Source organism: Octopus sinensis, linkage group LG7 (genome assembly GCF_006345805.1).
Source record: "Octopus sinensis linkage group LG7, ASM634580v1, whole genome shotgun sequence".
NCBI classification, from domain to species: domain Eukaryota; kingdom Metazoa; phylum Mollusca; class Cephalopoda; order Octopoda; family Octopodidae; genus Octopus; species Octopus sinensis.
In genome coordinates, this window is record NC_043003.1 from 91,454,024 (window position 1) to 91,475,497 (window position 21,474).

The window sequence follows — 21,474 nt, forward strand, 5'->3', positions numbered from 1 at the left end:
AAGTCGGGAGCATACCCTTTCGGCTTCTAATCACCTATAGAATTCTGCTCGAACTAAAAGTGCTATCAAATTCGAATATGCAAGCGAAGAATTTCTGCTCTCCCCTTCCACCAGCGTGGGTTAAAATTGACAAACACCAAGTATTAACAGTGAAAACCGCAGAATTTAGCTAAGAGAGATGAATTATAATTCAACAATTGAGGGTAAAATTAATTAATTATTAATCAGTTCACCAAGTGTTCAGTATGTAAAGGGACCATTATAGGCGAATTCAAAATATTACATTATATATAAGGGCTTAGTAAAATAAATTACTTTGCCACATACTGAACTCATTAGAAATAGCAGCTAAAGAAATTTCTTCAGCTATTTCTAATACTTAAAGAAGATCTCTCTCAGATAGTGTTTGCCTAAACTAACTCACAAAAGTATGGGGGAAAAAACATTAAAAAATCAAGTGCAAGGTTATTTGAGAACGTACGTTTCTAGATTAGTCAATTCGACATTTCTTTCTTCAGCTCAGAATTCTTGAATCGGATTTGGGAACACTTAAAGTCGGGAGCATACCCTTTCGGCTTCTAATCACCTATAGAATTCTGCTCGAACTAAAAGTGCTATCAAATTCGAATATGCAAGCGAAGAATTTCTGCTCTCCCCTTTCCACCAGCGTGGGTTAGTGCTTTGCTATACTCAAGAAGACCCTTCTGCCACAGCAAACTAGTGCCATATAAAAACACTGGTGCTGGTGCCACATTAAAAGCATGCTGTACACTGTGGAGTGGTTGGCATTAGGAAGGGCATCCAGCTGTAGAAACCATGCCAGAACAGACAATGGAGCTTGGCGTGACCCCCAACCTTACCAGCTTTGATCAAACCAGCCAACCCATTCTAGTATGGAAAAATAGAAAACAGGTGTTAAATTATGTTGATGATATATATATATATATATGGTTATCAGTAACAATAAAGGGTGAAATTAATTAATTTGGAATAATTATCAATTACACCAAGTAGATTTCGGCATGTAAAAGCCTCATTCGAGGAAAATTTAAGTAATACTAAGCAATTAAGGGTTTAGCAACGAATTGCCTTACCACATACCGAATTTAGAAATAGCAGTCAAAGAGATATAGCTATTTCTTCTACTAAAAGGGAGATCTCAGTAAAAACACAGCACTTGAAAGGCAAACACAGACAGGTAAGAAAGAATGAAATGACGGCAATCTATCATACAATTTTAAGTTACCTACGGACGTACGTTTTCTCACTTTTAGTAGAAGAAATAGGTATATCTCTTTGACTGCTATTTCTAAATTCGGTATGTGGTACGGCAATTCGTTGCTAAACCCTTAATTGCTTAGTATTACTTAAATTTTCCTCGAATGAGGCTTTTACATGCCGAAATCTACTTGGTGTAATTGATAATTATTCCAAATTAATTAATTTCACCCTTTATTGTTACTGATAACCATATTTTATCCCAGTAAATGACCACAGCATCTTGTCTTGGCTGCACGCGGGTGGAAGGGGGCTGGTGACACAAACTTTCATTCAAACTTTGAATTTCGTGGTACTGGTAATGCTTTGGCTCGCTCTGACACTGAGTTGAGATAATGCCTTCTAGTATCTCAAAATTTAATATACAATTATTCATAATTGTAGTATCCTACGCCGATGAGAAAAGAAGTTTGGGTAAGGTAGAATTTTCTAATTCTTATGCTTTCCTAAAACTTGATTTCGAAACGTACGTCCGTAGGTAACTTAAAATTGTATGATAGATTGCCGTCATTTCATTCTTTCTTACCTGTCTGTGTTTGCCTTTCAAGTGCTGTGTTTTTACTGAGATCTCCCTTTTAGTAGAAGAAATAGCTATATCTCTTTGACTGCTATTTCTAAATTCGGTATGTGGTAAGGCAATTCGTTGCTAAACCCTTAATTGCTTAGTATATATATATATATATATATATATATATATATATATCTGGCGGTGTCGGCTATAACCTAGTCACCCGTATAGTCAACCAGGTGATACACGAAGGAGTCATACCCAATGATTGGTGTAGCAGCATACTAGTCAACTGCTACAAAGGTAAAGGTGATGCCCTAGATACAAATAATTACAGAGGTATCAAGCTGTTGGATCAAGTAATGAAGGTTACAGAGAGGGTCATAGCCCAACTAATTAGAGAGAGAGTTAGTTTAGATGAGATGCAGTTTGGGTTCGTGCCAGGGAAAAGTACCACTGATGCTATATTTCTGGTAAGGCTGCTGCAGAAGAAATACCTAGCCAAAGATAAGCCCCTGTACCTGGCTTTTGTTGACATGGAGAAAGCTTTTGACAGGGTCCCCCGATCCCTTATCTGGTGGTCAATGAGGAAATTAGGGATAGATGAATGGCTGGTGAGGACTGTGCAAGCCATGTACAGAGATGCCATAAGTAAGGTTAGGGTTGGCAACATGTACACAGAAGAATTCAAAGTAGAGGTTGGGGTCCACCAGGGTTCAGTACTCAGTCCCTCCTATTTATCATAGTCCTCCAGGCAATTACGGAGGAATTCAAGACAGGTTGTCCCTGGGAGCTCCTCTACGCTGACGACCTTGCTCTTATTGCTGAGTCACTATCAGAGCTGGAGGAGAAGTTCCAGGTGTGGAAGGAGGGTTTAGAATCAAGGGGCCTTAGAGTCAACCTAGCTAAAACCAAAGTACTAATAAGTAGGAAGGTAGACAATCCACAAATGTCTTCAGGAAGATGGCCCTGCTCGATCTGTAGAAAAGGTGTAGGTAGAAACTCTATAAGATGTACCCAGTGTAAGCTATGGACACATAAGAGGTGCAGCAATGTCAAAGGTAGGCTAACTGGGAAGATAGTTTTTGTATGTGGCAGATGCTCAGGAGCATTAACCACCGAAAATCTGCAGAAAATAACTTCCGTCACTTTCCAAGGGGAAAAACTAGAAGTAGTTGATAGCTTCCGTTATCTAGGTGACCAAGTCAGTAGTGGGGGTGGGTGCGCTGAAAGTGTAACTGCTAGAATAAGAATAGCCTGGGCAAAGTTTAGGGAGCTCTTACCTCTGCTGGTGACTAAAGGCCTCTCGCTCAGAGTAAAAGGCAGACTGTATGATGCGTGTGTACGAACAGCCATGCTACATGGCAGTGAAACATGGGCCGTGACTGCCGAGGACATGCGTAAGCTCGTGAGGAATGAAGCCAGTATGCTCCGATGGATGTGTAATGTCAGTGTACATACTCGACAGAGCGTTAGCACCTTGAGAGAAATGTTGTACCTAAGAGGCATCAGTTGTGGTGTGCAAGAGAGACGATTGCGCTGGTATGGTCATGTGGCGAGAATGGATGAAGATAGGTGTGTGAGAAAGTGCCAATCCTTAGCAGTTGAGGGAACCCGTGGAAGAGGTAGACCCAGGAAAACCTGGGATGAGGTGGTGAAGCACGACCTTCGAACTTTAGGCCTCACTGAGGAAATGACCAGCGACCGAGACCTTTGGAAATATTCTGTACGTGAGAAGACCAGGCAGGACAAGTGAGCCCAGCCCAATTATGAATGCCTTTCCTCCCTTGGACACAAAGACCTGTTGAGGCAAGCGAAGTCGATATAGAACCTCATCCGACGACAGGCACCCCTGCCAACCCCCTTTGCTTGCGAAGACATGTTGGGGCAAGCGAAATCGAAATCGAATTGAACCAGCCAGGATCCCTGGTCTGGTGGTACGTAAAAAGCACTATCCGACTCGTGGCATAAAAAGCACTATCCGACTCGTGGCCGATGCCAGCTCCGCCTCGTCTGGCTTCCGTGCCGGTGGCACATAAAATACACCAATCCGACCGTGTCCGTTGCCAGCCTCGCCTGGCACCTGTGCAGGTGGCACGTAAAAAGCACCCACTACACTCACGGAGTGGTTGGCGTTAGGAAGGGCATCCAGCTGTAGAAACACTGCCAGATAAGACTGGAGCCTGGTGCAGCCTTCTGGCTTCCCAGATCCCCGGTCGAACTGTCCAACCCATGCTAGCATGGACAACGGACGTTAAACGATGATGATGATGATGATGATGATATATATATACACACACACACACGTATACATATATATAGCTCATCATCATCATCATTTAACAGTCTTCTTCCATACTGCCATAAGTTTGCCTGCTCAGTTTGACAAAGGATCTGCTGTGTCCAAGGACTGCATCAAGCTCCAATCTTTACTTCGGCATACTTTTTATGATTGGATGCTCATCTTAATGCCAACCACTTTACAGTTTGGACTTAGTGCTCTTCTCATCTCACCTGCACTATTGAAGTCACCATGCAGTTTGCAGGACTAGTAGCCTTGGGAGAGGTGGACAGGGGGTTCAGCTTCATGTCATAGAATGAGGGGATTACTATGAAAGAGGGAAGCAGGATCCTCAGAGGCACCTGCATGATTGCTCACATCTAGTAGGAGTGAAGTGGGAGAGAGAAAAGAGAAAATGATCAGTTGGAGCTACAAGACAGATAATGGCAATAAGGTGCTCAGGTGGCTGCACAAGGCACAAGCTGAGTAGAAGTGAGTGATTGATTTGTAAGATTATGTAGCAAAGTGAATGAAGGGTGTGGAGGCAGACTGCCAAAACATGTATCTATGCAATAATTCTGCTTGTTCGTTCTTTCACATGTTACGCTTTAGTTTGTTTGAGAGAAGGGGTGGTGGAGTGAGACTGATAGAGGGAGAGGGAGAAAGAGTGGAAGTGTGAGAGTGACTGAGACGGAGGGGAAGTAAGTGAGAGAGCAGATAGTCACTGTCACAGTGGAGGCACATAGCCTAGTGGTTAAAGCCGCGGACTCGTGGTCAAGGGATCGCGGGTTTGAATCTCAGACCAGGCGATGTGTGTGTTTATGAGTGAAACACCTAAGCTCCACATGAAAAAAAGGTGGCAAGCTGGCAGAAACGTTAGCATGCCGGGCGAAATGCTTAGTGGCATTTCGTCTGCCGTTACGTTCTGAGTTCAAATCCCACTGAGGTCCACTTTGCCTTTCATCCTTTCGGGGTCGATAAATTCTTTCTTTTTCTAGTTCCTCTTAATTTTTTTCATTCTGTGGAATTTCCATGGATCCTGCTAGTAGATTATATATATATATTCTTATTTTTTTACCTTGATCAGGTTATTTGACCCAAATACTGATATAATCAAAGCAGATTGGCACCCATTCAAAGATACTCCTTGGATATTACCATTACAAAACCAACTTGCCAACTGGCGAAATACCATGGACAAAATTACCAGAGAAGTCCATGAGAATAATTCATTGGAAGATGTAACATTTATTCTTGATTTCCCAGGTAAGTTAATTAGTTAATTATATATTGTAATTAAGATACTTTCTAATTACAATATCTTAGATATAAATAAAGCAATGCTTTTTTTGCATAAGACTATATTAAGAATAACTGCTAAGATTTTAATATAAATGTCAAGATACAACAGTAATGTTTGTATTCTCTCATTTACATTGAAAACTGAGCAGTTAACTCATACTTTGATTTATGGGACTATTTCCTCTCACAAATATCCAATCAATGTAAGCTACCTTGCAATCTTTTACCTTTTACTTGTTTCAGTCATTGACTCCAGTACTTTTTTTTTAAAACGTGGTACTTATTCTGTTGATTTCTTTTGCCAAAACACAAAGTTATGGGGATATACCATAAAAACCCATGTAAATTGTGTACCTGTGTAATTTATGCAGGTGATTTTCAGGATAAAAATTTTAGAAAAAGCTTCTACTCATGTAAAATTCATGCCCAAAAGTTTTCAGAATTGCTAATATGGCCAGGGGTAAAAGGTTTTCAATTTAGTTGTATTTAGCATAATTTCACTTATGATTAGATTTTTATTAAATTTTCATTAAATAAAAATAATTTCTGTTTAACAAGTATCACATCAAATATTTTCCCCTTTAAAGAAAAAAAATCAAGTACCCATGATTCAAAAATATCTCATAAAAATATAAGAATTTCTATCTTTCAAGTCCATAACACTCCAAAAGTTGTTTAAATGATGAAGAGAAGAAAAAAGAAAGTTAGAGAAAAAAGATGGATGACGGTAGCTTTGACGACTCTTTGAAGTGTCCATATTTCCAACTTGATTTTTTTTTTCTTAAAGGGGGAAATGACTATTTTATTTGTAGTCTTTATCATCTTCACCAAATGGCAGAAAAACAAACTTTGAGTTTTAGTATAATTTAGATATGGCAGGCTTCTTTCAGTTTCTGTCTAGCAAATCCACTCATAAGGCTTCAGTTGACCCTTGACTATAATAGAAGACATTTGCCTGAGGTGCCTTGCAGTAGGACTGAACCTGAAACCATGTAGTTAGAAAGCAAACTTCTTAACCACACAGACACACCTACATTTGTAATTACTGCAAATTCCCCTCGAATGGTCTTTAAAATCTTCTTTCTCTTTTTTAGGATATCATCTTGAAAATTTTATTCCAGAGGATCTTCTTAGGAATCGGTTAACAGTGCTCGAAGGATCAGTAATCGTTGAGATACCTGAGCAAGAAAAGAACTACACACTACACAAAGGTGATGGTGTAAAGGTAGGATGTCTAAGAAAATAGCAGACTTTTTTGATAAATATATTGATTTATTTTTCTATTTTAATATCTTTTGCTTAAATTTGAATACTTTCATGTGATCTTCTATCAGACATTATAAGTGCCAACATATGATAGAAATGAAGAGTAACAAAAATTAGACTTGAACAACATATTTAAAGTTTAGTTCAAGGGCTGTTACTCTTTTCTAATTCATGTAGGTTCATATAGTGTCTAACTTCATTTAATAATAATGATGGTTTCAAATTGTGACACTTCAAGGCCAGCAGTTTTGAGGGAGGAAGTTAATTACATTGGCCCCAGTAATCAACTGGTACCTATTTTATTGGCCCCAAAAGGATGAAAGGCAAAGTTGACCATGGTAGAATTTGAACTTAGAACATACAGATGGACGAAATACTGCTAAGCATTTTGCCAGATGTGCTAATGGTTCTGCCTACTCCACTCAGGTATACTGCAACTTTTCAGAAAGGGTGGACACAAAGCAGCCATAAGTCAAGTTAAAAAAGACAGCAATGAAAACTAGGAGTACATGCCCAGTATTCAGAATAAAATACAGGAAAATAGAAAAGTGAATAGTAAAAGGAAAGGGGTACATAAGTAACATCAGGAGTAGTGTTGGTGAATTTCGAGAAGCATGGAATCTTTGAAGGATGCAGTGTCCTGGCAGCTAACCATTGACATGGATAGTTTATTCCATGCTTTGATAATCTGAGCATGAAATGTTTTACAAATTTAGACTTAATGTGAAATAGAAACCAGTGAGAGCATTTCTTGAGTGGAAGCTAGATAGGAATTTTAGGCGGTGAGGCAGACCCGTTGAGGCCTGAAGGAGAATTGAGGAGAAGGACCTGACAGATATGGGTGTGGCCTGGCCTGGAAGCAGGCTCACAACAGTTTTTGCAACTCTGTTTGATGGAAATTTCTCATCACCTGATGCTCCATAGGGAGTGAGAGTGACTTAGACATAGACTGAAGAAGAATATATATTTATACTTTCCCAGTGCTATCATCATCATCACCACCATCATCATTTAACATCCACCTTCCATGCTAGCATGGGTTGGATGGTTTGACTAGAGCTGGCCAGGCAGAAGATTGCACCAGACTTCTGTGTCTGTTTTGGCACAGTTTTTATGGCTGGATGCCTTTCCTAACACCAACCACCCAACAGAGTGTATTTTAAAACAATGCTTAATCCAAAATAGATCAATAACTAGACTGAAAAATAATGATGTCTATTGAACTAAAGAAAGAAAAAGTGACAGTTATCTAAACTAATGATAATGCTCATGCCAACATGGTGATGATGATGATGACATAGACAAGTAGGATCGCATATGTAATGTAACATGATGTTGTATGCAATATGCCATCCATTGAGTGTAGGAAGTATTTGTGGTACCGTCTACATGTAAAGAAAATGTACAATGTACCATATATTGATTTTAGTGGATTCAAATGGTGGAAGTAGATCAAAAATATATATTAGTGATAGAAGCAGTTTTAGTACTGAGAGGTAATACTCATCCTCCACTTAAACGTGGATGTTCAGTTAGAATAAACTATACTGTGATAGATGCCATGAGAGAAACTCTCATATTGGCTTTTGCTACAAAATGTACTCTTGTTTATATCACTAGCGGGGAGATAAATCTCTGCTATCTCCAGCTGCCAGATCATACAATTTTAACATTTATTGCGCTCATCAATGATGGTTGCTTGACCACTAGAGATAGCAGTGATTCACCTCCCCACCAGCAATATATAAAACAAACAGTGTCAGAACAGGTGCTGGTGTTGCAATTAGCCAGTGAGGCATTGTGAGATCAGGTCTGTGGCACTGGTTTTTGATAAGATCACACATCAAGGTAGTTGGAGAAATACCATATGGCACAACCTATGTTGAACTGGAAAAGTAGGTGAAGAAATGATGAAGATGTAAACCTTATAAAAAAAAAATCAAATGAACCCTGGTTATAAACTCTTAATGTAGGGGGATAATTTTTTTCACTATGTACACGCAGGCATAGCTGTGTGGTAAGAAGTTTGCTTTCCAACCACTTAGTTCTGAGTTCATTCCCATTGCTTAACACTTTGGGCAAGTGCCTGGTACTACAGCCCCAGACTAACTAAAGCCTTGTGAATGGATTTGGTAGATGGGAATTGAAAGAAGTTCATTATATATGTGTGTATATATATATACACACACATATATATATACACATGTGTGTGTCTTTGTGCTAGTGTTTGTCCCCCACCAGCACTTGACAACTAATGCTGGTTTGTTTATGTCCGTGTAATCCAGCAGTCATCAAACAGAGACTGGTGGAATAAGTACCAGGTTTTTTTTTTTTTAATTAAGTACTGGAGTCAATTATTTGACTAAAAAAAACTTTCAACATTGTACCCCAGTGTAGCCTCTGGCCAATGACTGAAACGAATGAAAGATGGAAAATATAAAATAGCCATATGTATATATTATTGAAAGGCTGTGAATTTTGTCAGAGATAATTTCCTAAGAGACACGGAAATCTTTTAAGCTATTGTTGGGACGATGTTCATCTCGTGTTAATATATATCGTTTTTAACAGATGTCTATGAAGAGATTTTCTCTCAGACAAAAATCACAGCTTCATGCCTTTTAATGGTGTATGTACATACACACATATTTTCATACACACAGGTATGTGTGTGTGTTAAGTGTGATACACAGATGGCAATTTTAATGCTGCTTTAGTTGCATACACCAAGTTTTTCAATATTTTTGGAAAGCGTCAGTATTGTTCCTGTTTTAAGAATATTTATTATGCTAATGCTTCAATTTCACTTTTATTTTACTTATGTAAAGGTTCCTTCTGGAGAGTTCCATATCGTCCATACAGTTTCATCAGGTCCTGCAGGTTATATGTATACGTATCTCAGTCAGAAAAAGTGGAGTGAAAGCACGGCAACCTGTCCTCGGCTCAAATGGTACCAGAAACTCCCACAAGATCCACAGTGTAAGTAGCTCTCAAGAAGCCCAGCAACTGACTGTCTGATGTATTGGATTACAGACCCAACGGTTTTGAGTTCAAATAAAGCAATCAGTAGTGCAGGTGTTTCTTGTATACTAATACAATAGATATATGTGCATGTGTTTCAGTTGTTAGTTTAAGGAAGATGGAGAATAACAATAGCTTTTCATGCATTTCCTAGAGTAAGGATCACACATTTCCTAGAATTAAGGCTAAATGAAATGATGTGTTAGTATAAAGGGGACAGTGTCTACAAAAGAGGTCTAAAAACTCAGGAACATCTTACAAAACATAAAATAATGAAAAAAATAAGTTCTATGTTAGAGAAGGGCCCACTCTTTCTGATAAGAATTCGCTGGAATAGGTTTTTGTTACCTTATTTAGATCCATGGGAATTCTTGATCTCAGTATTGTAGGCTAATTTGAATTAGGACATACCTCCAGTGCCTACACCATCATCATTTAAACTGGCCATATCGAGCCAAAATATTCTTTTTATATTCAAACTGGCCACATCCAGTCTTTCACACTTCTTTACAATGTCATTTTAAAACTAAGCAATTATGTTATAGAAATCTCTAAGCTATGAGATAATGCATGATGAATTCAAAGCAATGTAATCTGAATGCTAAAGGGTTAACATCCACTTTTCAATGCTTGCTTGCACCAAATGGAATTTAAGGTATATTTGCTACAGCTGCCTTTCTATTGCCAACCCTCTCCTGCTTCCAGGCAAAGTAATATTTCCTCTTGGCTAGACATGTTTTTCACAGAAGATTGGAAACACTGCTTGTATGATATTGACAACTCAGACAGACATATGGGCTTCTTTTAGTATCCATCTACCAAGTCCAGTCACAAGGCTTTGGTCAGCCCTGAGCTGTAGTAGAAGATGAACCCAAGATTAAGAAGCAGGCTTCTTAACCAAACTCCTATGTGCCTTTGCTATTTCCTGGCATCTGTTTACAACAAGAAGTAGACAAACAGCAATTAAATATGTTGACTATGGACACGGTTAAGAGAGACAGCGATGAGGTATTAAACCATCATCTTATCAATTTGGTTGGTAGTCAGACTCGTTAACTTCAACATCAGCAACTGTCTAACTATTGTAAATTCTGTTGAGAAATATTTAGCCAAGTCAACATCAACTTAAATTATTAGTTATGGCAAGATGAGAACATTTAGAACAGAATAGGGGACTCACCATTGAGAATAGAGTACCTACCATTGGAGGAGAAAAATATTGGACAAAATATTCCAATATAGAATCTTTAGAGGTGTTGGAGTAGAAATTCCTTCGTTCATTCCTTTTATGTCAGTTTTTCTATGCTAGCATGAGCTTGATATATACTACTAGCATTATGACCTGGTGTTGCCGGGTCATAGTGCTAGTGCATGTATATATGTGTATATATATATATATGTGTACATATTATATGTACATCTATATATATATACATCTACACATAAAATACAAAATACAAAGTTATATCTTGATATCGCTAGTGATAACAATACTTAAAATATATAACAGACTGGAATTGAAGGCCCGTCTCTTGCAATTTCGATCAATTGTATCTTGTCCTCCTTCTTGTATAGAAGTGTGGCTACAATCCAGCCTACCTCTACTTCTGGGGGAACATTTTAAATTTTTATCCAGGACGTCCTATGTCCCAGATATAAAGGTAAAAATAAAATATTTCCACTTTGCAAGGTTCAAGTCGAGTACTCCCTTGCACGCTCCGTTGACTCGAACCTTGCTTCTATTGTGGCGAATTTACCGCCTCTGGTTAGATATCTTTCATAGTCGCACCAAGACACTTTTCGATGGTGCTTTCCTCCAGGTGTTTAAATCTTTTTTTTCTCTACATTGTATACTTTATAGACAATAGTCTTTTCTTTAATCTTATTTTTTATTTCGTTTGGTAGTGTTATCCTAGATTCACCGTCTTTGTTGGTGATCAATCCGAAATAGGTGTGTATTTCTTCCATTTTAATTTTAATGAGTTCGCGCCCGCCAATGCCTCAGCGAAATTCATTTTTGGACTTTCTTCTATCGAAGGCATTTTAACAAAATTGCTTCCATATAAACGGTGAAAATGTCAACGAGGCAAAGATTAGTACAGCTGTCACACAGTATTTAGAGAGTGTTTATGAACTGTTGTTATTCAGCCCCATGTTAGCTGTTTGATAAGTCTGTAAACAAAAGTATTGAAACAGTTACTCTCCCATTCTTTCATTTCAGCTAGTGTATTTAATACATTATCTAGTATTAAACCACAATCACTTGCAATCAAGTGTCTTGGTCACAGCTCACACTATCACTTGTTTTCAATATTCATGTATTTGCTAGCAGACCCAGGCACCTTCTCAACCCAGTGAAACATTAAAGGCTTGATAGTTGAAGGGAGGAGAGAAAGCTGTACCATAGTACTTTAAATGTTGCTTTAGTTTATCAACTGCAATGTTGACCGTGGCAAGATTTGAACTCAGAACATGAAGAGTTAAAAGAAATACAAGATATTTTGTCTGATGCTCTAACCGTTCTGCCTTATCCAATGTATTATACAATGCAGGACACACCTCACATTCTAAGATAAACCCAAAGAAATTAAATGTCCCTTTCAAATACTGTCAATCCATATTTTCATTCCAATTAATGTGATTTACAGGAATTTAGCTGATATTTCTAGCAGGATGGGCAACTACATATAGGTTTCTGCCTTGGGAGCCTCTATGTGTGAGAGTTTACCAATCAAATGGACAGCTATCTTTGGATGTTATCTAGTATTATGCAAATGTGGTACAGTGCACCATTCCAGGCTGTGTACTCATTGTATCCATGTAAAACTCTAGATATCTCTGGCTTTTGAAGAATTAGACTAACTCTCTAAAACTAGTCATTTCTTAGCATTCTGTCTTTGTTACAATTCATTTTGAAATGAAAAAGTAAATAACTTTGTCATTAAGCTGGGATTTGAAACATAAATTAACATGAAATTTTGATGGAAAGCTTTTAGATCACTTATCCTAGAACCACTGTATCCTAGAACCAGGGCCAGTCTCAAGTGGATTGGTATCAAAACGGTTAAGTACTGCAAAGAACTTTTGTTTGGCACTCTTACTGATTATACCATCTTTGAAAAAATGTTTAGGAATTATTGAAGATATTGCTTTAATCTGTTAATCTTTTTTTCTTTTTACAGTCCATAATCCAAACCTGCTGGAGACGTTTGTAAATTTCCTGAAATTAAAATATTTTATGTTTTCCAGGAGGTGAGTATTTGATAGCTTGCTTTCTCTTATGTATCTTCATCATCATCATTTAATGCCTGTCTTCCTTGCTAGCATGGGTTGGACAGTTCAACAGGATCCAGTGAGTCAGAGGATTGTGCTGTACTCTTGTATCTGCTTTGGTATGGTTCCTACGGCTGGATACCCTTCCTAATGCCAGTCACCTTACATTTTGTATTGGTGCTTCTTTAGTGGCACCAGGAGATTGCAAAAAATACCCTCTCAGAGCAGAAAGGAAGGCAGTTTTATGCTAAGTGTTGAGAGGTTAACACGTAAAAAAGGGACATATATATGCACAACATAGCATGTATTAGAAAACCTAAGATAAATTCAAAGTAAGTTACATTATAACCTTTAAGTCTCTTGTGAAACTTTGTTAGATGCCAATACATGTTATTCTTTGTACACAGAAAAATAAGCAATTGTCCTGACATATCATTGTTCATTGATCTCATTTGTGAACAATTACCCGACTCATTGTTCTATCTGTAAAGAGAACTTGTAGTAAATAACTACTTAAATATCAACTAGAACTTAGTTATAATGGCTAAACTATGTATGTATGCATGCATAGTTTTATCTAATGTAATGTAGGTATATATATGTCTATGAATTTAAGCATGAAATAAATGCATGTATTAATTTCGCAGTTAAAGGGCTAAATGATGATGACAATTATTAAGTCAATTACATCAGTCCCAGTACTCAACTGGTACTTATTTTATCAACACTAAAAGGATGAAAGGTAAACTCATTCTCAGCAGAATTTGAACTCAGAACATAAAGATGGACAAAATGTCACTAAGCATTTTGCCCAGCATGCTAATGATTCTGCCAGCTCACTACTTTGAAAATTATTAATATTTTTTTTCTTCTTTTTTTTCTCTTTTAGTCTCACATTATCTCTAGGGGCAGTGAAAAGTATTATCAGTGGCCAGCCTTTTGAAAGAATATTGAATGAAACCTATGAATATGAAAATACACATGTTGAAAGATCTGTGAAAAACCATGCAAGACTATTTCTATGAAATGAAAGTCAGATGGCAAAGATAGAAAAATCTCTTAACATTCTGTAATGTCATTTGTCATATAACTGCCAGATTTTATTAAATCTCTTATAAAGCTATTTATGAAATTCATGCTTGAAGTAAAATTTTAATATATATATATATATAAAACAGAATTTTGAACAATTCTAAAAATGTTTCAAAGTAAAAATCAAGATTTTCATCATTTCTCAATGAATTCTTATCAATATTTCAGTTTAAATAAATTTCATTTAATTGCATTTAAATTAAAAGGTGTTTGCTTTATTAGGAAGTTGTTACTTCAAAATTGCTTTTGTGTTTTCACCTTAAGAGATCTTGGTTACTCTTCTTAACACTAACCAACAATTTTAAAGCTGAAGTGAATGTTGAACTAATTTTTCTGCATGTCAGACTTCAGTACCTACTATAATGTACTATGATGTGTGTGTGTGTGAAAGAGATGATGAATAAAACATCCATAGTAATTAAGAGCTCAATTATAAATAGGTCATTTAACTCAATGTTATAACACTGCAGTAAAATGAGTGGGAGAAACTTGCATGTGTATACATAATTGACTAAAACAATCCTTAAAAGCTACACGTATTTAGAATAAAATGATAGTATTCCTGATGATTTGGAATAAGCATTGCTTTGAATTAACTTTCATTAATTGTGCATCTTAATTATGAAATTATACAATTAATTATGCTTAATCCTAATGAAACAGGTGTAGAAAGTATTTAAATTATGATATATCTGTGAAATTTATGCTTTTCTACATTTATTCTATATATATATATATAAACATAGGTGTGTGGTTAAGAAGTTTGCTTCCTAATCATGTGGTTCCAGATCCAATGCCACAGAACAGCATCTTGGGCAAGTGTCACCTACTGTAGCCTTAAGAGTGAATTTGATAGATGGAAACTGAAGGAAGCCTGTCATGTGTGTGTGTGTGCCTCCTTGGTTTAACATCATGTGATGTCAAAACAATGTCTGTAAATGAGTTCCACCATCATACAAGCAGTCATTCATTTTCAGTCTCCCATGAAAACATGCCTTGTCATGGTAGAATATTACCTTGCTTGGTAATAGACAAGGAAGAGCAACTCACAGTAAAAAATCTACCTCGACAGAATCCATGGGGCATCAAGCATCATCATCATTTTAATATCCACTTTTCCTTGGGAGCATGGAAAAGAGGACATTAAAACAAAGAGGTTGATTATCATCATCATCATCGTTTAACGTCCGCTTTCCATGCTAGCATGGGTTGGACGATTTGACTGAGGACTGGCGAACTAGATGGCTGCACCAGGCTCCAATCTGATCTGGCAGAGTTTCTACAGCTGGATGCCCTCCCTAATGCAAACCACTCCAAGAGTGTAGTGGGTGCTTTTATATGCCACCAGCATGAAGGCCAGTCAGGCGGTACTGGCAACAGCCACACTCATGTGTTGTTTTTTATGTGCCACCTGCACAGGAGCCAGTCCAGTGGCACTGGCAACGACCTCGCTCGAATGTTTTTCACGTGCCACCAGCACAAGTGTCAGTAAGGCGACGCTGGTAATGATCACGTTTGAATGTTGCTTTTTACGTGTCACCGGCACAGGAGCCAGTCAGCTGCTCTGGCAACAATCACGCTTGGATGGTGCTCTTAAGCATGGGTGCCAGTCATTGAATTTGCAATTTTGATTTCACTTCCCTCAACTGGTCTTCGCAAGCAGAGTTTAGTGTCCAATGAAGGAAAGGTACGCATAAGTGGGATGGTTACACCCCTGGCATAAGCCACGGGTTATGATCTCACTTGGCTTGCCGGGTCTTCTCAAGCACAGCATATTTCGAAAGGTCTTGGTCACTTGTCATTGCCTTGGTGAAGCCCAATGTTTGAAGGTCGTGCTTCTCCACCTCATCCCAGGTCTTCCTCTTCCACAGGTTCCCTTAACTGCTAGGGTGTGGCACTTTTTCACACAACTGTCCTCATCCATTTGCAACACATGACCATACCAGTGCAAATGTCTCTCCTGCACACCACATCTGATGCTTCTTAGGTCTAACTTTTCTCTTAAGGTACTTACACTCAGTCAAGTATGCACACTGACATTACACATCCAGTGGAGCATACTGGCTTCATTCCTTGCGACCTTATGCATGTCCTCAGCAGTCACAGCCCATATTTCACTGCCATGTAGCATGGCTGTTCGTACATATGCGTCATACAGTCAACCTTTTACTCTGAGCGAGAGGCCCTTTGTCACCAGCAGAGGTAAGAGCTCTCTGAACTTTGCCTAGGCTATTCTTATTCTAGCAGCTACACTTTCAGTGCACCCTCCCCCCGCTACTGATTTGGTCACCTAGATAAAGGAAGCTATCAGCTACTTCTTGTTTTTCTCCCTGGAATGTGGCGGAAGTTGGTCTCAGAGCATTTTCAGTGTTTATTGCTCCTGAGCATCTGCCACATACAAAAACTATCTTCCCCGTTAGCCTTCCTTTGATATTGCTGCACCTCTTACGTGTCCATAGCTTACGCTAGGTACATCTTATAGAGTTTCTACCTACACCTTCTCTACAGATCAAGCAGGGCCATTTACCTGAAGGGATTTGTGGTTTGCCTGCCTTCCTACTTATTAGGACTTTGGTTTTAGCTAGGTTGACTCTAAGGCTCTTCGATTCTAATCCTTGTTTCCACACCTGAAACTTCTCTAGTTCTGATAGTGAGCAAGGTTGTCAGCATGGAGGAGCTCCTGGGGACATCTTGTCTTGAATTCCTCTGTTATTGCCTGGAGGACTATGATAAATAGGAAGAGGCTGAGGACTGAACCTTGGTGGACCCCTACCTCTACCCAGAATTCTTCACTGTGCCAACTCTTACCTTACTGACAGCATCCCTGTACATGGCTTGCACAGCTCTCACTAACCATTCATCTATCCCTAGTTTCTTCATTGAGCACTAGATAAGGGATCGGGAGACCCTGTCAAAGGATTTCTCCATGTCAATGAAAGCCAGATACAGAGTTTATGTTTGGCTGGGTATTTCTCCTGCAACTGTCTTACCAGAAATATAGCACCAGTGGTGCTTTTCCCTGGCAATGAACCCAAACTGCATCTCTCCCTAATTAGTTGGGCTATGACCCTCTCCATAACCTTCATTACGTGATCCAACAACTTGATACCGCTGTAATTATTTGTATCTAAAGTGTCACCTTTACCTTTGTAGCAGCTATGGTGCTGTTACACCAGTCATTGGGTATGACTCCTTTGTGTATCACCTGGATAACTATACGGGTGACTAGGACATAGCCGACACTACCAGATATTTTGAGTATCTCTGCAGTAATTCCTGATGGGCCTGGGGCTTTCCCTGTCTTCAAGCTTCTAATTGCCTTATCTACCAAGGAACTGACCAGTTGCTGGTCCTTCTGTTAGGTCGACATTCGGCAGACTCTCTTTCTCCCATTTATTTTCTTTATTAAGCAACCTTTCATAGTGGCGTCTCCAAACCTCTCTCTTTGCAGCCTTGTTTAGTGCAAGTGAACCATCATCCATGCGGACACATTTCTCTCCTACAACATCACGATTCTCTCTCACACACTGTCTTGCAACACAAAATACCTCAAGTCTTTGGTCCTCACGGTGCAGAACATTGGCAAATTTTTTCTTATCTGCTTCTCCTCTGGCTAAATATTTAATTTTAAAACAAACCTTAAAAAAATACATATCTTCTCAGTTTTGGAGCCTGTGACATTGTTGAAGGTTGATGAGAAGAGGCCTGATGAGTTGACTCTTCATCTCTAGAAGACTAAGCACATATTTTATAAGAGACACTAAAGTAAGTGATTCTTCCACTCCACTCACATACTCTAAATGCTATAATGGAAGTGGGGAAACACATCTGCAACTGAATGGAGTAAATCACAGAAGTATTGCCAACAAGTAATTATTTAATCCAAGAATTTGGAGATGCTGGTCTGCCAGTTACAAGTCCTTGGCTTGGTGACTCATCAAACCAGAATGTCAGGTAAGGCTTGCAAGAAGTGGGGCATGTTATTCCAGTGCTTACCCTCATGATTGTTCACAATAATGTCTTGAGCTGCTTCCATTGATAAAATGAAAAAAAATTCTAACGATGAAAAAGTCAAAAATAAAGCTTATAGGCGCAGGAGTGGCTGTGTGGTAAGTAGCTTGCTAACCAACCACATGGTTCCGGGTTCAGTCCCACTGTGTGGCATCTTGGGCAAGTGTCTTCTGCTATAGCCCCGGGCCGACCAATGCCTTGTGAGTGGATTTGGTAGACGGAAACTGAAAGAAGCCTGTCGTATATATGTATATATATATGAGTGTGTGTGTTTGTGTGTCTGTTTGTCCCCCTAGCATTGCTTGACAACCGATGCTGGTGTGTTTACGTCCCCGTCACTTAGCGGTTCGGCAAAAGAGACCGATAGAATAAGTACTGGGCTTACAAAGAATAAGTCCTGGGGTCGATTTGCTCGACTAAAGGCGGTGCTCCAGCATGGCCGCAGTCAAATGACTGAAACAAGTAAAAGAGAAAGAGAAAGATTCGTAAAATGAATATATTATTTTAATAAATTATAGTATACATTTATTACGTTTGTAGTGTAGTTTTATTATATTAAAAATACACTTAGACCTAAGTAAAAAAAACAAGTATTAAATATAATTTGGGGAAAAACTTTTAAAAAATGAATTCAGTATATACACACACACACACATGTACATATATATGTATATACATTATATATGTAAATAAATATATACCCATATAAATATACATACACATATACAGTAATCCCTTGACTATTGTGGGTGTTACATTCCAAAACCTCCCACAGAAATAATTAAAATCTAAAAAAGTATAAATACCTATTGGCTGCAGAAACCTTCGATATATTAAAGAATCTATGATATGGCAAGGGATTATTGTACATACATATACACATTCACACATACAATAGTGAAATAATTGAACTATAGTATTTTACTGCTGATAAACTAAATGCTAAGCAATTATCTTTGTTTACCACTTGTGCAAATTAAAATATTGCTCTCTTACTTGAACATATGACCGACTTTTAAAAGATATATGTATAACAGATTGCATCCAATGCTGTATATTTCTGATTTATTTTCAATTGACCATAGAAGAATGTAATGTAAAGTTAAGCCTTATGAGATTTGAACCCTTTTTAACATTTGACTGTCAAATGTATTGCTTATTCACATTGTTTTGAATTAATTATGCATTATCTCATAGCTTCAAGACTTTGATGATGTAATTGTTTGTTTGTTTTTAGAATGACATTGTAGTATAGTTGTGATAGAGCTTCAAGACTTCAATAATGTGATTTTTTTTTTTCAGAATAACATTGTACAGTAGGTGTGAGAGGCCAGAGCTAGTCTTTTTAAACATGAAACAAGTAGAATATTTTGCCAGTTTAAATGCTAATGGGTTAACGAGTTAAGGAGGAATGGATAATGAGACCAAGTCTGAATGTTTATAATGGAAATGATGTTGCTGAAAATACTAAAGGAGCATTTTGTCCCTGTTCTGACATTTATGATCTTATAAAAAAAACATTTCTTATATTTGCAACATTGTGAGGTTGAACATCACTTCCTAAATATGAAGCTTTTTGAATCAAAAAGTAATTGTCTGATATAGATTTACAATCAACTGACTAAAATTTTGACCACATCACAAAGAATAACAATGCTTTTATTTATTTATAAATTTTAAAAACTTATTGTTTATTTTAACTTAAAACTCTTTAAAAACAAACAAACAAAATAAAACATTTTCCTTCAAGATCACAACGTTATATGCCCATATATCAAATTATATTACTGTTTTATTTAACTCTATGAAGCCAATTGTTTGAGAAAACAATTAGTTAAATAGTTTTAAATAATATGCTCTACATCCTCAGAAGGATGAAAAGTAAAGTCAGTCTCAGGAGATTTGAACTTTGATGCAACAAAATACAGTAAAAATATTTAGTCTGGTAGTATCATTTCAGTCAAGTTGCCACAACCCCAGCAAATAATGTTAAACTAACTTTCTTGTTTGAAAAATGGTAAAATATAAGAATGTAAATTCAAATGTAAAATTATTCTGAGTGTGTGTATATACTGAAGTGTGGATACATAAGTTTAAGTGTGTATGAGTGAATCCATGTAAAAATTTTGTCTCTTCCCCTTATAGTTTATATTTTAACATATATACATAAATATATGTATGTGTATATATAGATATAAACATGTATATAGGTAGATATAGATATTTATATACACATGAATAATTGAAAGTTTTATTTACATGTATACATATATTCATACATAAACACACGTGTGTGTGTGTTCATACATACATGTAGGGAAATAGAATGCTATCACATATCAATAGTGAATCTGTTCAGATTGTGGCATATGGTTATAGGGAAATATGCCACAGTAAAACATTATATCAAGCTTATTGTTCCTCCTCACCTATCACAAAATATCTATGTACATATGAATGAATGTGTGTGTGTTTGTGCGTTCATTCATTCTAAACTAATACTGTATACTCTGAGTTTTTTGCTACAACCTCAATTCCAAGACAACTGTTGGGATATTCTAGTTTCTAACCACCACATAATTTCATCTAATTTCTTGCCTTCTTGCTGTTAGTCAGCAGTTGGTTGGCTGTAACTATATGCTGAAATTACAGCTGATTCTCTTCCCAAATGCTTCTTATCAGCAAGGAACATTCTATCAACTTTAGTAATTAGGGACTGGTTATGGAGTTGTTGGTCAGTGTGGCAGTTTGATAAGGATTACTGCAATAATTGTTGTAGCCAAGACAGTTTTGGTAGTCTCAGATCCAGCTAGATATGGGATATTAAACAAATAACCTCCAAAAATCTCCTAAATAGATACAAATTATTGAAAGATTGACTACATCAATATATATGTTGTTAGCAAACTAAAAACCTATTCATAACAGGAAAAATTCCATGTTTGCATATTTAAAGCTAAATTACACTCAGGTAGAGTCTCTTACAGAAACTGCTAGAATGCAGCAGCTGCCTAGATATATATTGTTATAGAGCTAAGTAAAATGGTCAGGAGAAAGAGCAAGAAACTTGTTTAAAAAATTGCCTGAGGAGATACAATCTAACCTGTGAGTCAAAACAATTGCAGTGGATTTGAATAAAGAATCTCATGAATTCTATTTATATATATATATATATATATATATATATTGGTAAAAATGGTAAGATAACAAAAGAAAGAAAGAGACCACAATATTATGTAAATAGAAAATATTTATCTGTAAAATAATATGTGACAATTATTCGGTAGCCAAGATAAAACGCTGAGTTTCGGATGCCGAGGTGGAAATCCACAACACCATCTCTTCGATTATCTTTCAGATGACCAGATAACCTAAGAGATGGTGTTGTGGATTTCCACCTCGGCATCCAAAACTCAGAGTTTTGTCTTGGCTACCGAATAAT

At 37.3% G+C, this 21,474-nt stretch overlaps 1 protein-coding gene and 1 long non-coding RNA gene across 5 annotated transcripts in view; one reads left to right on the forward strand and one right to left on the reverse strand.

Annotated features, from left to right (window-relative positions):
• The window catches only part of LOC115214216 (vitamin K-dependent gamma-carboxylase), a 76,108-nt gene extending 61,970 nt beyond the window's left edge, over positions 1 to 14,138 (forward strand). For all 4 annotated transcript variants that reach the window (XM_029783328.2, XM_036504916.1, XM_036504914.1 and 1 more), the window contains exons 12-16: positions 5,155 to 5,333; positions 6,464 to 6,594; positions 9,464 to 9,614; positions 12,839 to 12,908; positions 13,819 to 14,138. In XM_029783328.2, coding sequence (XP_029639188.1) covers positions 5,155 to 5,333; positions 6,464 to 6,594; positions 9,464 to 9,614; positions 12,839 to 12,908; positions 13,819 to 13,954 — 667 coding nt within the window. In that variant the 3' untranslated portion in view covers positions 13,955 to 14,138. The remainder of the gene's footprint in view (positions 1 to 5,154; positions 5,334 to 6,463; positions 6,595 to 9,463; positions 9,615 to 12,838; positions 12,909 to 13,818) is intronic.
• LOC118764321 lies at positions 5,764 to 21,464 on the reverse strand. The gene is made up of 3 exons (XR_005000135.1): positions 18,806 to 21,464; positions 13,271 to 13,278; positions 5,764 to 5,774 (listed from the first exon to the last, which is right to left on the reverse strand). It is a non-coding gene; the product is annotated as an uncharacterized LOC118764321 (long non-coding RNA).
• Positions 21,465 to 21,474: the final 10 nt, after the last annotated feature.